The sequence below is a fragment of the Squalius cephalus genome (genome assembly GCF_949319135.1).
Source record: "Squalius cephalus genome assembly, chromosome: 17".
In the NCBI taxonomy this organism is placed as follows: Eukaryota; Metazoa; Chordata; class Actinopteri; order Cypriniformes; family Leuciscidae; genus Squalius; species Squalius cephalus.
The window spans coordinates 22,647,024-22,661,206 of NC_137138.1; the positions used below are offsets into that span (position 1 = coordinate 22,647,024).

The 14,183-nt window shown below is 37.2% G+C and overlaps 1 protein-coding gene across 1 annotated transcript; it reads left to right on the top strand.

The window, feature by feature from the left end:
* Nucleotides 1-940: 940 nt before the first annotated feature.
* On the top strand, nt 941-14,165 carry rskrb (ribosomal protein S6 kinase related b). Its single transcript, XM_079847850.1, has 12 exons — nt 941-1,253; nt 3,037-3,315; nt 3,426-3,509; nt 6,860-6,928; nt 7,223-7,292; nt 10,266-10,373; nt 10,842-10,882; nt 10,981-11,008; nt 11,410-11,499; nt 11,684-11,772; nt 11,906-12,016; nt 12,638-14,165. The coding sequence occupies exons 1-12, from the start codon at nt 1,224-1,226 to the stop codon at nt 12,974-12,976; spliced, it is 1,338 nt and encodes a 445-aa protein (XP_079703976.1). The 5' UTR covers nt 941-1,223; the 3' UTR covers nt 12,977-14,165.
* The last annotated feature ends 18 nt before the right edge of the window (nt 14,166-14,183 follow it).

The window sequence follows — 14,183 nt, forward strand, 5'->3', positions numbered from 1 at the left end:
AAATCTAATCAATGAATCAGAAATAATGTTTCAAACATATTGAATGTTCATAGACAACATGTTTTCATAAACTCAGTCATACCAACTGTTCAGTCGTATACCAACAACACTGAGAGATAATCCAATCCCTTGTCTTATGCAATCTGCTGAACAGATCAGTTGTCACAGTTGTCACAGGACATAAAAAAAGCATTGTCAGTAACTGACAAAAACGCGAATACAATAATTCAGAACCATGGGTTATTATAGTGATCTAAGATTAAAACCTAAACATTTTTTTGTTAGGTCTACTTGAAATAAATGAACTGAACTAAAATTAAAAATTAAAAAATATTTCAACTATAGGCAACATTTTCATATAGTTAAACTTGATGTAGCCTACTAAAATAACTAAAACTGAAATAAAGATGGCTTTTAAAAAAACAAGAACTAATAAAAATGTGAAAAATGCTTAAACTTTAATACATACAAATTTTAATTAATTCAAAATATTAATAAAATCTTTCTCAATTATACTAAAAATAACAATGTCCACTCCTAGAGCACAAATAACTACATTTCAACATTTATCTTGAGTTTTATACTGCACAATTTGTAGGTATAACTTTAAATCAGCTCGTTAGGAAAGCAACTAAACTGACTAGGGGTGAATTCAGGTTGATTGGGACAATGGCAAAAGTGTCCCAATCCTGTCAAAAAAGAGAGACATAAAAATATGCAGTGCTGTGGCTCCCCAGAAACAAGAGAAAGAAAAAAAAATCAACAAGTAGCTTATACGCTAATGCAATAACAACACAGTCATAAAACTGTAAATTAACTGGAAGCATGATCCTATATTGTTTAATGTTTAATGGCGTCAATAATTCAGCCCGGACTGCTCCTGATACTATTTTGAGAGGTCGCTCGAGTGGGCGTGGCCTAAAAACTCAGCAAAAAATATGATTGGGTGACAGCAACGTGCGTGGGAGGATGCGCAGTATTCTCCATCGGAGATTATCTTGTTTTTGTCGCCATATCTGTCAGACCGATAACGCTTTGATGGAAAATGAGTTCGACTTCATAGTTCAGCGTAAGACACAATGTAAAAGCCATTGCCCTGTCCATACTTGAGCGATTAGAACATGCACAGAGGTAGTGCTGTCACTCACTGTCAGTGAAACTACAGGCGACAACATGGATGAACACTAGATTCAACTCATGTTTCACGCAGAGCGACAAATGTGATGGGTGCCGATGCTAGCAAAAACAGCAAGGTTAGTCTTTTTATTATTTTATTATTATCAATGGTGGAAAAAAGTTACCATCCTGAACACATGGTTTCTTTCAGCAAAGTAACTTTTTTCCACCGTACGTTTACGTTTATTTTAACAGCCAAATCTTAATAGGGCAATTTAAGTCACACATTATACTGAAGTATGTCATATAAAAGTATATTTGTTATTTTATGTACAACTAAGGTCTTATGAAGCTGCAGAACATTGTTTTTTTATTGACAAGCAGGGCATTACAGTGATTTTAAAACATTTATTTACCCACTGTAATGATGACCAATAAATTGTGTCCATGTATGAACTGTTTTCTGAATGCACAATAATTCCTTGAGTCGTTTCACATCTGTGTGGATTTGAACTGAAAGCAAAGCCAAAGGACAAGATGTGGCATTGGAGTATGACTAACATCCTTTAATTCATATGGATATTAAAGTGATTCCCTTACTATAGGCACTTTTGAATGTATATATATATATACACACACACACAGAGACACACATTTAAATGCATGCACTATTTGATTATCTGTTTCAAACTAATTATACACATTTGTTTTTCTTAAAGGTATAGTGGAGGATTTTTTACTTCCGGGTGGATCACCTATACTATTGGTCCTCCTAATTGTCAATCATTCTGGTGAATCAATCAAACTTTTCAAAAAGTGGAGAGGGCGGGTCTGATCTAAAATTTGGAAAGATCCTCCACTATACCTTTAAATTCATCATTACAACTAACTACACACGGTCACCATCAATGATGCAGTAATGACACAATTGAACATTTTTGGGGTAATACTGACTATTTGATTTTGTCATGGACTGCATTATAATTTTATTATTTAATGTTGTTCCCATGAGCATGAGTTTAAAATCATTTTGTTGTGGTAATGATGACAAAGAATAAAACATCCCACGAAGAGGTGTAAATTTTACACAAGCAAATTTTATTCACACACACACACACACACACACACACACACACACACACACACACACACACAGACAAACTGGCATATGGTTTATGGGGACTAGATTTAAAGGTGCAATAAGTGATTGTCTACAGAAAACTTTTTTGTTATGTTGGTTGAAATTCTCCTCATGTCCTGATAGCAATCACTATTTTAAGCGGTCTAAATATATTTATAGTCTGTGGAAGGCGTGGGATCGAATGCTAAGTTAGCATTTCTCAGATCACCTATTGCACCTTTAATGATTTTTATACTGTACAAACTGTATATTCCTCCTACACTAGCCCTAAACGTACCCATCACAGAAAACATTCAGCATTTTTTTAATAAAAAAAAACACAGTTTAGTATGATTTGTTTTTATGAGGACACATGAAGTGTCCTCATAAACCACCTTTATGTTGTAATACCCATGCCATTATACACATTTGTGTCTTCATAAACCACATATGCCATATCACACAAAACACACTCAAATCATTTTAACACTTGTTAATTGAAAATGTAAGAAATGTTTCCATTTTTATTCATCCATAATTGACGGGTGTTGGGACATAAAAAAACAAACAATTAATTTTAACCATGAAATATGTATTTTTCCCTTAAATTATGTCGTTTATAACCCATTATTTTCTCCTAGTAAGTTTTTTGTTATTATTTAAAATAAAGATGGTGATCTATAATGACTGCTGGGATTGCAAAGTGTCCATACAGAAACACCAATGAGCATGTTGAAAAATAGGTCATTGCTGGAATATGAGTAACCATGTAATGATTATTTAATGACATTCATTCACAGCAGAACACAGGGTCGGAGGAGCAATCACAAATATCCAGATGGAGGGGATTTCTCTCTGCTGTGGGTATTTCTCTCCCAGCTGGGCTCTGCAAAATCAACCCATTACGAATTGGATCACATAGAATGATTTGTGACAAGGAGCCATCCATTCCTGAGCACCTGGTCTCCTCATTACCGGGTCCTGAGAAACTCTGCATGGAATGGAGTTTTCCGAGCTTTATCAACATGTTTCTGCCTGAATTCCCCCACCGTAATGTCCCAGGACATGAACATTTTCAGGTGAGAGATGCCAAGGGCAAAAGGTGAAAATAACCTCACTCATTAGTCAACAGTTTCTTATTTATTTGATATGTTTTTCACTGTATTTTATCTTATCGTCCAACCCCTAGGTCCTGGGTTACATAGCGAAAGGATCTTTTGGTCCCATTTTAAAGGTCAAGGATAAGTCGAAGCAAAAGACCTACGCAGTTAAGGTAAAAACTTTGTCTATAAGCCAATCAAACGTTTGTATGCACCTACTCATTGTTCTATCTTTCACATTTAAAACTAATAGATATAACAGGAAATTACACAAAAAATGTCAAACAAATCAAAACTATCTTATATTTGAGATTATTTTCAGTTGCCAACCTTTAGGTTTATTATAATGTAAAGACATTCATACATAGGACATACATAGCAACGAGGGGGTAACATTGCTGGTTTTGAAGTAATTAAACTCACAGCTTTATTGTTAATAGAGAGAGATGCTGAACAGATGCAGGTAATTCGCACAAGCATCATCGCTCTCTCTCACTCCTCTCTCTCTTGATAATGAATTCAAATAAATGCTATAATTCATTCATTCAAATAAATTTGATCTTACGCACTACTTGATCTCTGTGTCTGATTCAAAGCGGGCAGAATGCTAGATGTAACGAGCCGTAACTGACGAAAATAACCATTAGTTTTACCTCTCCGGTCAAATATTGCACTGCAAACATCAATAACAGCATTAAGTCGTCAATGCTGGCAAATGACCATGGTATAAGCGGGATAATCCACTGAAAAAAAAGAATATCTTGAAAAAGGTGGGGTGTCTTATAATCAGGGTCGTCTTATATTCGGAACAATAAATGCCCTTAAATGCCCTTCGCGTAAGGTGGTTCTTTACTTCCATGTCGTGCATTAAAATCTTTTATTGCACAGCTAGCCGTGGATTATCCCTTACTTAAAACTAAACATAAAGTTTAGGGCGTTATTTGAGGAGACAGCCATTTGTGGTGTCCGAAACCATGGTGGACGTTATTGAGTGCACTCATTTAATCCCACATTGCCCCACAATAACGAGTGTACAACCGATGTACGCTCAACGGCTGTCCGAATTCGCTCACTTGTTTTCATTCACTCCTTCAAGTGAACAGTATTAGTGGACTAATATTGGGAATAATGAATGAGGGTTTAGGGGGGCGATTTCAGATTCAGCTCTTTGTCTGGTCTCATCAAGAGCAACGATAAACTTACTTACTTTGATACTCACCTTGTGAAGGCTTACCTGTTTCAACATTGAACTACAAGTGAAGTCTATCCCCATTACTACCTCCAAGATTCCCAGCTCCTCTTCTCCTCAGCCTCCTTCATTGGTTGTGTGCATCGTCTTGTCAGCCTGCAACAGATAAAGCCTAATTCGGACAGGATTAGTTTAAAGGGATAGTTCACTTTGAAATTAAATTTTGGTATGTTTTAGCTTACCTGAAGGGCATCCAAGATGTAGGTGTCTTTTTTTCCGCAGTAGTTTCAATTTTGATATTTTTAGGTCAAACCGTTCTTGTCTGACAGTCATATCATGCAGGTCTGTGGTCACTGTCTCAAAGAGCATGCACAAATTAAAGTCAAATTAGTCCAAATTAAAACAATTCCCCATCGTCCAAATTAAAACAATTCCCCATCGTAAGTACACATTGATGGCCTAAGACACGAAACGAGCGGTTTGTGTGAGAAAACGAACAGTATTTATATCGTTTTTACCTCTTATAACACACCCACGTCCAAGTGATCTGAGGGCGCGAGCGCATCCTGCTGTGTGTCGTGTACGCAGACTGGTGCATAGATATACACTAGATGTCGCCTTGGCTACGGCAGTTCATTGGAACGAATGTCTTTAATGCGACATCTAGTGTATATATATATCTATACACCAGTCTGCGCACACGTCACACACCAGGATGCGCCCGCGCCCTCAGATCACTTGGACATGGGTGTGATATGAGAGGTAAAAACTATATAAATACTGTTCGTTTTCTCACACAAACCGCTCGTTTCGTGTCTTAGGCCATCAATGTGTACTTACGATGAGGAATTGTTTAATTTGGACGATGGGGAATTGTTTTAATTTGGACTCTGTGCATGCTCTTTGAGACAGTGACCATAGACCTGCATTATCTGACTGACAGACAAGAACGGTTTGACCTAAAAATATCAAAATTGAAACTACTGCGGAAAAAAAGACACCTACATCTTGGATGCCCTTCAGGTAAGCTAAAACATACCAAAATTTAATTTCAAAGTGAACTATCCCTTTAATATGGAGAGGTGGGGGAAAGTAATAATTACCAGAGCTTCTCAGTGATTTTAGTCCCGTCCGAATGTGCCATCTCAGTAATCATTATGGACAATGTCAGTAAAGATTACGGCGACTTTTAACTTCTGTAAAAAGGGCCGGAAAAATGACCTCAGGTAATACTAATCCCGTGCGAATTAACCCACTGTAAATTTGTACGTAAATATTCCGTCATTTCCTGTTTAGAAGTACTTTTCTGGTGCTTGAAAAAGCATTCAGTTGCGTTCTAGGCGGTGGGACGCCAAGTCTGTGGCAAAACTCAAGTGCCAGAGGCACGAAACTTCTTTTAGCTTTAGGTAAGTGCCTATTACAAACGGAACCCAATTAGAATTTAATAAATGTAATTAATAAATCGTTCGATCAGACCTTACTGTTATATATAGATTATTTAGATTTTATGTGTTTGTGCATATTATATCAGGAAGGTGGCGGCGGTGCATAAATCGAGTTACCCCTCCCACTTCTGCTAGTTTTACTGAGATTTCTTATCCTGGGCGAATTGGCCAATTATATTACAGACATCCTGTGGTAAAATTACATTACTCCATCTACCCTTGTAAAACTAATCCAGTCAATACTCACCTGTTCTCCGTTGTTCCTGCTGGATTTCAATAAACGTTCCCGTTGTGTCCATATTCCATCTCTCTCATTTCTGTGTCTGAGTATCCCTGACACTTATGCTCACCAAGGCAGCATTTATTTGATAAAAAAAAAACAGTAATACTGTAACATATATTATTAAAATTTTAAACTTTTTATTTATTTGAATATAAAAAAAATAATTTATGTGATGGCAAAGCTGTATTTTCAGCATCATTACTCCTGTCTTCAGTGTCACATGATCCTTCAGAAATCATTCTTATATGCTGCTTTGGTGCTGAAGTCATTTTCTTAACGTTTTTATTGATGTTGAAAACAGTTTTTGCTGCTTAATATTTTTTGCAGAAACCATAATACATTTTTCAGGGTTCTTTGATGAATAGGAAGTTCTAAAGAACAGCATTCATTTAAAATAGAAATACTGTCAGTGTTACTTTTGACCAAATGAATTCATCCTTGTGGGATAAGTGTATACATTTATTTATAAAAAAAATTAAAAACGTACTGACCCCACACTTGTGAACGGTAATGTATATGACCTGGGCCTCATCTTCATGAGAAAGAATAAACAGCCTGTCAGAGTAATATTCAATTGCCATTTGTGATTTATTTTGTCTAATGCAGGTTATTCCAAAATCTGAGATTTTGCGCTTGGGTGTTTTGGAGCAGTCAAAGGAGGAAGTAATAGTCCAGGTGAGCCCAAGTCCTCACTTTTCAACAATGTCCTCATTTTCATTAGGTTAAATGGTCTGTCATCTTTTACAGGCACTGACTTCTAGCTTATGTCATAAGTACTATGGAGATTGAGGTGGTGTGTGTTTTAGTAGCAACAGAAAGGGAATAAATGCAAATTCACTGAAAGACAGCTAGGATGAATATTAGCAGGTCTCTTTATCACCCTGGTACATGAAGAGGTCGAGTTCAAAACCCACAGAGGTTTGTGACTCACTGTGCCTGTGCTCTTGTTGTCAAACTGTTACCTTGCAGCGTCAGGTCCGCCACCCTTTTGTCCACGACCTGCAGGACTGCTGGCAGACCCAGCGACACATCTACATTAGTGAGTGAATCAGAACACACCCCTGCCCCAACTCTCCTCCTGCCTTTCCCACCACTAAATCAGTCTTCCCTCACACATGTGGCCCTGTCCCCACCGAGACACGAAAATCTGCCTGGAGCTCTCACAAACTGTCATTCCTCTTCAAATCTGTGAGCAGCTGTGAAGAGGACATGCGATCTGAAATGATACACTACTTTTCAAAGTTTGGGGTCGGTGAGATTTTTTTATGTTTTTGAAAGGGGGCTCTTCTTCTCATAAAGACTACATTTATTTGATCAAAAATACAGTAAAAAAGTAATATTTTTAATTTATTCCTGTGTCACATGATCCTTCAGAAATCATTCTAATATGCTGATTTTTGTGCTAAGAAACATTTCTTATTATTAATATTAGTGTTGAAAACACTAATATTTTTGTGGAAACCATGATATTTTTTATTGTCAGGATTTTTTGATGAATGGAAAAGATCAAAAGAAAAAGAAATCTTTTGTAACACTGTAAAATCTTAAATATCACTTTTGATCAATTTAATGCCCCCTTGCTAATTGAAATATAATTTTTTGAACATTATTGACTCCAATATTTTGAACATTAGTGAATGATCCGTGTTAAAATGTTTACTGGCATTTTATTGTAGAATCGATGCACCTAATAATTATTAATATTAAATGAACTAAAGAGTTTAAAAATGCTTGTTGCCAAACAGGGTTACCAAACACCCCCCACCCGCCATAATTTGGCCAAACAGGTACTTCCGCCCCAAACTCAATTGCTTGAGCAAATGTTGCTGTGTCTGAATGCTCAAAAACCAAACAGAACAATGTTTTGGAAGCGCCACTTCATTTCAACCTTTGGAATGGCTGAACTATAGTTGTCTCAACATACTATGCTGGAGGAGAATGTGTAAAATAAACCATGCACACTTCACAGTTCAATTACATTTCTTACTCTGATTCTGTCTGCCACACTGTCTACAAAGTATGAGACTGAGAACTACCCAAACTACACTTCATGTTGCTGATTTCATGATGTTCCTGCTCCTGGAAACCCACTATCTCACTAGTTCTATCTCACTAGTCCACTAGTTCCAACCTGCAACCTTCGAGTCATCCTGAGCACATTGTTGTGAGGTTAGCTGGTCCAGGTGTGTTTGATTGAGGTTGGTGCTAAACTCTGCTGGACAGTGGGTCTCCAGGAGCAGGATCCAAGACCTCTGCAACCATCTATAGACCCACAGACTGTTATTTCTGAATTAGCTCAGTATGTTTAGACTGGCCAGAATGTTCTAGAACGGGTTCTCAACTCTGGCCCTCGAGATCCACTTCCTGCAGAGTTTAGCTCCAGCCTGGATCAAACTCTCCTGCATGTAATGTTCTAGTAATTCTGAAGACCTTGATTAGCTTGTTCAGGTATGTTTGATCAAGGGTGGAGTTAAAGGTGCGTTCACGCCATGTCGTAATTACGTGATTTGATTCGAGCGTTCATGTCCTCGAATAGCTTGTAAATACAGCTTGTAAGATGGGAATTGTTTGAGAGCTCCTACTTGGTCCCATAGAAACCCATAATTCAGAACATTGATATAACGTCATGTGTTGTCATCTTGAGATAGAAGATATCCCAAGTTTATGGCCCACCCAACTTAGGATCTTGGGGATCAAAATTACCCCAGATCTTTCCAGTGGTAAATACTAATTGAGAGGGCATTCATGTCCAATTTTTATCTAGGAAACTCGTATTTACGATAAATCCCGGTAGCACGTGAAGGCAGCATTAGTAACACTCCTATGTTTTAGGACACCTCAATCCAAACCTCAAGTCCTTTCTCCCCAGTGTTTGATTTCCCAGTGATTGCATTTGTGAAAGTGAATTTTCTTCTTCTACTTTGATGTTCAGTTCACCCCTTGAATGCTTTCTCCTGGCTAAAGCTACGATGAACGTGTCACTTCCTTACCACCACTTGATTACCACCTGGTTCCTGCATTCACAGCCTGCACTGTTTTGACACTTTATTCAGTCTAGATCACTAGTGGGATTTGTTTAAATCATTGGTATCTTAAAGCTTAAGATCCTATTTAATAACACAGATGCCCGGTTTCACAGACAAGGCTTAAAGGCCCATTGAAGTGCAGCATTATTCAATGTGTTGATGTAATTTAAACTGAAACAGGAAGACAGGGCGGGACATATCCAACAGCTCCGACCCTTTTTTAAAATAGCCAATAGCGTTTAGTTTAGACAGCTCGGCCAGAGCCGCTGAGCTCGCTAAAGCTGCCGTTTCCTCCTAATCTCTGCCCGTTTCTCCCCCATATTGCTTTAAAATATAGCATTCTGTGCAGAATTCAAATGGGTCTGATATGTTTGTGGTCTGTGCCGACTCGATCATATGATCCACTCTATCGTGTCTCTGGACTGTGGCGGTTCACGTGACACTAACGTGAAACCAGACTTCATTCGCTCCAGTGTTTACAGTGTCTAAATCATTCCCTATCCCTTATATAGTGCACCATGTGCCATTCACCATGTAGAAAATTGTAAAAGTGTGAACAAATGACCGATTTTAGCGATTTTAACTAAAAGCAACTTGCATTGACATATCTTAAACTATGTCAGTGCCATTGTTTTTATCTCAAGTAGACACCAGTAATGTTTTTTTCTAAGGCACGTTTATAAAAGGCCATATCCTGGCTTAATCTAAGCCCTGTCTGTGAAACCAGGCCAGAATGTTCTGTACTTTGTCTAAACCATGATGTTTTACCAGTCAGTGGTCTGGGTGAGGGCATAACTGTTAGAAACAGATGGTCTTGACTGATGTATTATGAATCTGGTAATCTCCCAAAGTGACAGATGTTTACTCTGCGTTCACTTGCCCTTTCCATGTATCAGTTGGATGTTTGTGTTCATGTTTATCTCTATTTGGGATTTGCACATTCAGGCAGTGTTCATGTGATTTGATTCTGTTTATTCCCTCTCTAGTGTGTGATTACTGCAGCACAGGAGACTTGTACACATACTGGGTGATGATTGGTCAGTTCAGCGAGGATGTGGTAAAAGTGTTTGCTGCTGAATTGGGTTCTGCTTTAGGTAAGCAATGACGCTCATCTTGGATGCTTAGTGTCATGAACCTTTAGAAATCATTATAATATGCTGATTTGGCGCTCAAGTAACAACTATTCATTTTCTCAATGTTGAAAGCAGTTGTGCTGGTTAATATTTTTGTAGAAATCGTTATATTACCCTATTTTTCAGGGTTATTTAAAATAAATCTTTTGTAACCTTTGTACATGTGTTAACTGTTACTTTTGATCATTTTAATGTGTCCTTGCTGAATAAAAACATTAATTTCTTGTAAAAAAAAAATAAAAAAATCAGAGAATCAGACCCTAATCTAAAGTCTGACCAAATTTTATATTATAGTATAGATTTTTACTGATCCTGTTAATAAAAAATACCTTGACATTTTGTGTCAAGCACATAAATAAAATGTTTGTTCAAGTACAGTAGTTATGAATGCTTATCACAAGAATCATTTTGTATCATCTCTGTTTATAGGGTTCCTTCATGACTGTGCAATCATCCACCGTGATGTGAAGGTATACACTGTTTTATATAATGATGTAATGATTATAAATAAGATCCCTAAAATATCAGAAGAATGTCTTAAAAACATTCACTGTTGTATTTTTAACAGATGGAAAATGTCCTTCTAACAGATCAGGGTAAGGCAGCCTGTGTTCTTTAGTCGCTCCAGTAGAGGGCAGTATGTGTCCGCTTTTTTCATGTAAACATGGAATCTTCCAGAACATCCAGGCTTCACGCTTTCCGAATAGGCCTAGAGTATTTTTACAAATATGACATCGTGATAGCAATACAATATTAACAAATAATCCAATTCACAACATTTCTATTGTAATATTTCAATGATTTCAATATTTGTTTGTTAAATGCTGAAGTGAAATATATCAAAGCTTATAAAATTCAAAATTCAAGACAAACATCTAATCATAAATATATAATATGATATTAATAATAATAATTAACAGTATTCTACAACAGTAATATTGAAACCTTATAACCTATAATCTTAAATGGTCAATAATAAACGTCTATCTTATTACAGGCCACCTACGACTGGCTGACTTTGGTTTGTCCCGGCGTCTCGAGCGTGGAGGGAGGGCATTCACTATTTGTGGAACAATTCAATACATGGGTAAATCTACAATAAATCAAGAAATGAAAACAAATAAAGAATTACTTTGAATTATATGTGGAATAATGTACATAAATGCCAAACGAGTCATTAACTGATATTTACGGCTGAGCAAATGAAAGGATGTTTATGTCTAGCTGTGTGTGGAATGTATGCTAGATTCTCATGAAATCTGTCTCTTCAGCTCCTGAGGTCCTTAGCGGTGGTCCCTACAACCACACTGCCGATTGGTGGTCTCTCGGCATCCTCCTCTTCGCACTGGCCACTGGAAAGGTGAGGACAAATGCACATATATTTGCATATTGTGTTTTGGTTTTTTTTTCTCATTGTGGGGGAAATGACACGTTTGCGTGTGTGTGATGTGACTTTTCTGCCGAGTCATTCTTAACTCCCCCTCCCTCCTCAGTTTCCAGTGTCCCCAGAACCGGATCACTGTTGCATGCTGAGGAGGGTACGCTGCTTCCCTTATGAGATGCCAAAAAACTTCTCTCCTCCTTTTGCTCTGCTGCTTACAGAGGTGAGACCTGGACTCCTGATGGGGAGTTTTATTCGCCAAAATGTTCAAAGTAATATCAATTTTGTCTCTGACATTCCCTAAAAATAAACACAAATGAGATCATTAGAAAATATTTTTCAAAATCATTCAAAAAATCCCTTTATAAAATGGATTGCTTAGATTATTTGGGTCGTTTAATTCAGATCATTTTAGGAGAGTTCATACTGAAAGCTGTGATTTTTTTTTTATTGTGATTCTGAACAATTTGAGACTTTGAGATCCCTTCTGAAATTATAGAGGAAACATGTGAGATTACTCTGTAAAAAAAAATTGTTTTAAGACTATTGGAGCAAGTTTTACTATTTCAGTCTTTCTATTTTGAAATGCCATCTTTAATTCAATGTGTTACTTGCAGTTTCTTTGTAAGTATTTGTGAAATTTCCTAGCAATTTTTAACTAAAACTCTATTTAAGCTCAATAATTTATCTTATTTGTGATTCTTTACTGTGATGACCTTTAAAAAAATTAAGGCCGAGCACTAATTCATGGTGTTGATATGTCACTTTTTAACAAATTGCAAGTCTCTTTCAAGTAATTACAGTTATTACTTCAGTCATTTAAACCCAATTTTTCTCCCCTCAGCTTCTTTGTAAGACTCCAATACGTCGCCTTCGGACACTGGAACGCTTCAAGCGCCAAACCTTTTTCCACGGCACGCCATTTGATTCCCATCTGCTCCAAAAGACCCCCATGGAGATGATCTTGGAGCTGAAGAACCGGCCTGACCGGCCTGCCAAATCCCGTCGAGGCCTGACCCTGGAACCCTTCGCAAACTTTGACTGTGACTTTCTCTTAACCTCACCCTGCACACCCGCAGTCCCAGACCTTTCCCCAACTCTGGCCAACATGGAGCGGGTAGAAGCGCTCATGCAAATCCATGTACCTCAGGACGATGCTTCCCAAAGAGAAGTGTTTGTTTAACTTTTTTAAAAATCACACACTTTAGAGTGTGTTCACACTTGCCAGGTTTGGTTTGATTAAGGGTGCGATTGCTCTGTTAGTGCGGTTCATTTGCATAAGTGCGAACGCTGCCATCCGAACCCTGGTTCACACCAAAAAAGCAGAATCAGACCCCTGAAAAGATGGGTCTCGATTCACTTCCAAACGAACTAAATATGAAAGCAACATGGACCAAAGATATGTAAATGAACCAAAAACGGGACATGATGTCACAAGATGCAACCCTAAAAATAGGTATTGTTTTGGATGTTCAGTAAGTTCTGTCACAAAATATGTCATAAAAGCCATTTATTGTTTTGTTTTTTATCTTTAGATTTGGTGTAAAATTAGTGTGAACGCTAAGCAAACCAGGACTAAATGTTTCGTTTTCTTTTTTGGTTTTCTTATCAAAAGAACCCAGAGAACCGAACTACAAGTGTGAATACACCCTTAGCATGTGGGGAAAGTTCAAACCTTAATTGTAGGTTATTCTTCCGTGAAGGAATATGGTTAAGTGCATTTCATTTTTATTGAGACACTCTAGCTCTTACGTTGAATTCCGTACCTTTTGTTGAGACATTTAGTGAAATGTGGTTCATAGTTCCTCATATCCTTTGACGTTATTTGACTATTTTGTCCTTATTAATGAGCCAGCACTGCATTTTCTTTCAACAAACATACCATAAATTCAGTTCTTCTCGGTTTTTATGTTTTGAAAGCTGTGCAAACCCTCAGGGATATACTTTAAAGCTAAAAGGACCAAATCATCACTCATTTTGTAATTACTAAACCTAAGCCTCGTGAAAAAGCATTGTTAATAGAAAAATAGTAAAATCCCAAAAGTGGACAACTATACTTTTATATGAAAGAATATGCTTAGCACTGTTCATTGTATTTGCATAATACACTTGGGACTGAATGGGAAAGGAACTGTGGTTATGTTGTTATACTGATTTTCCTATTGGCTTTATTGTTCCTATTGTTGTTTTAACCAATGCTTTGGGCCTGGTTGGATCAATGCCCATGTATGCATGAATAACCTTGTCTTCCTGGGATGACAGTTCTTGTTTTACGCCCAGAATGCCTGACACCAGTGATCCTTTATTAAATACTAAGCAAAGAAAAGGGGAAATAATGTAGTAAAATGTTTCTTTTTTTCATTCAATATTGTAATTGATGCTGTATGTGG

Excerpts from the sequence above, each read along its gene's own strand:
- rskrb (XM_079847850.1), top strand. The coding sequence starts at position 1,224 with ATGGGTGCCGATGCTAGCAAAAACAGCAAG. Across the intron at positions 3,510-6,859 it reads AAAAGACCTACGCAGTTAAG|GTTATTCCAAAATCTGAGAT; the intron begins GTAAAAACTTTG and ends TGTCTAATGCAG. Across the intron at positions 11,500-11,683 it reads TGGAACAATTCAATACATGG|CTCCTGAGGTCCTTAGCGGT; the intron begins GTAAATCTACAA and ends CTGTCTCTTCAG.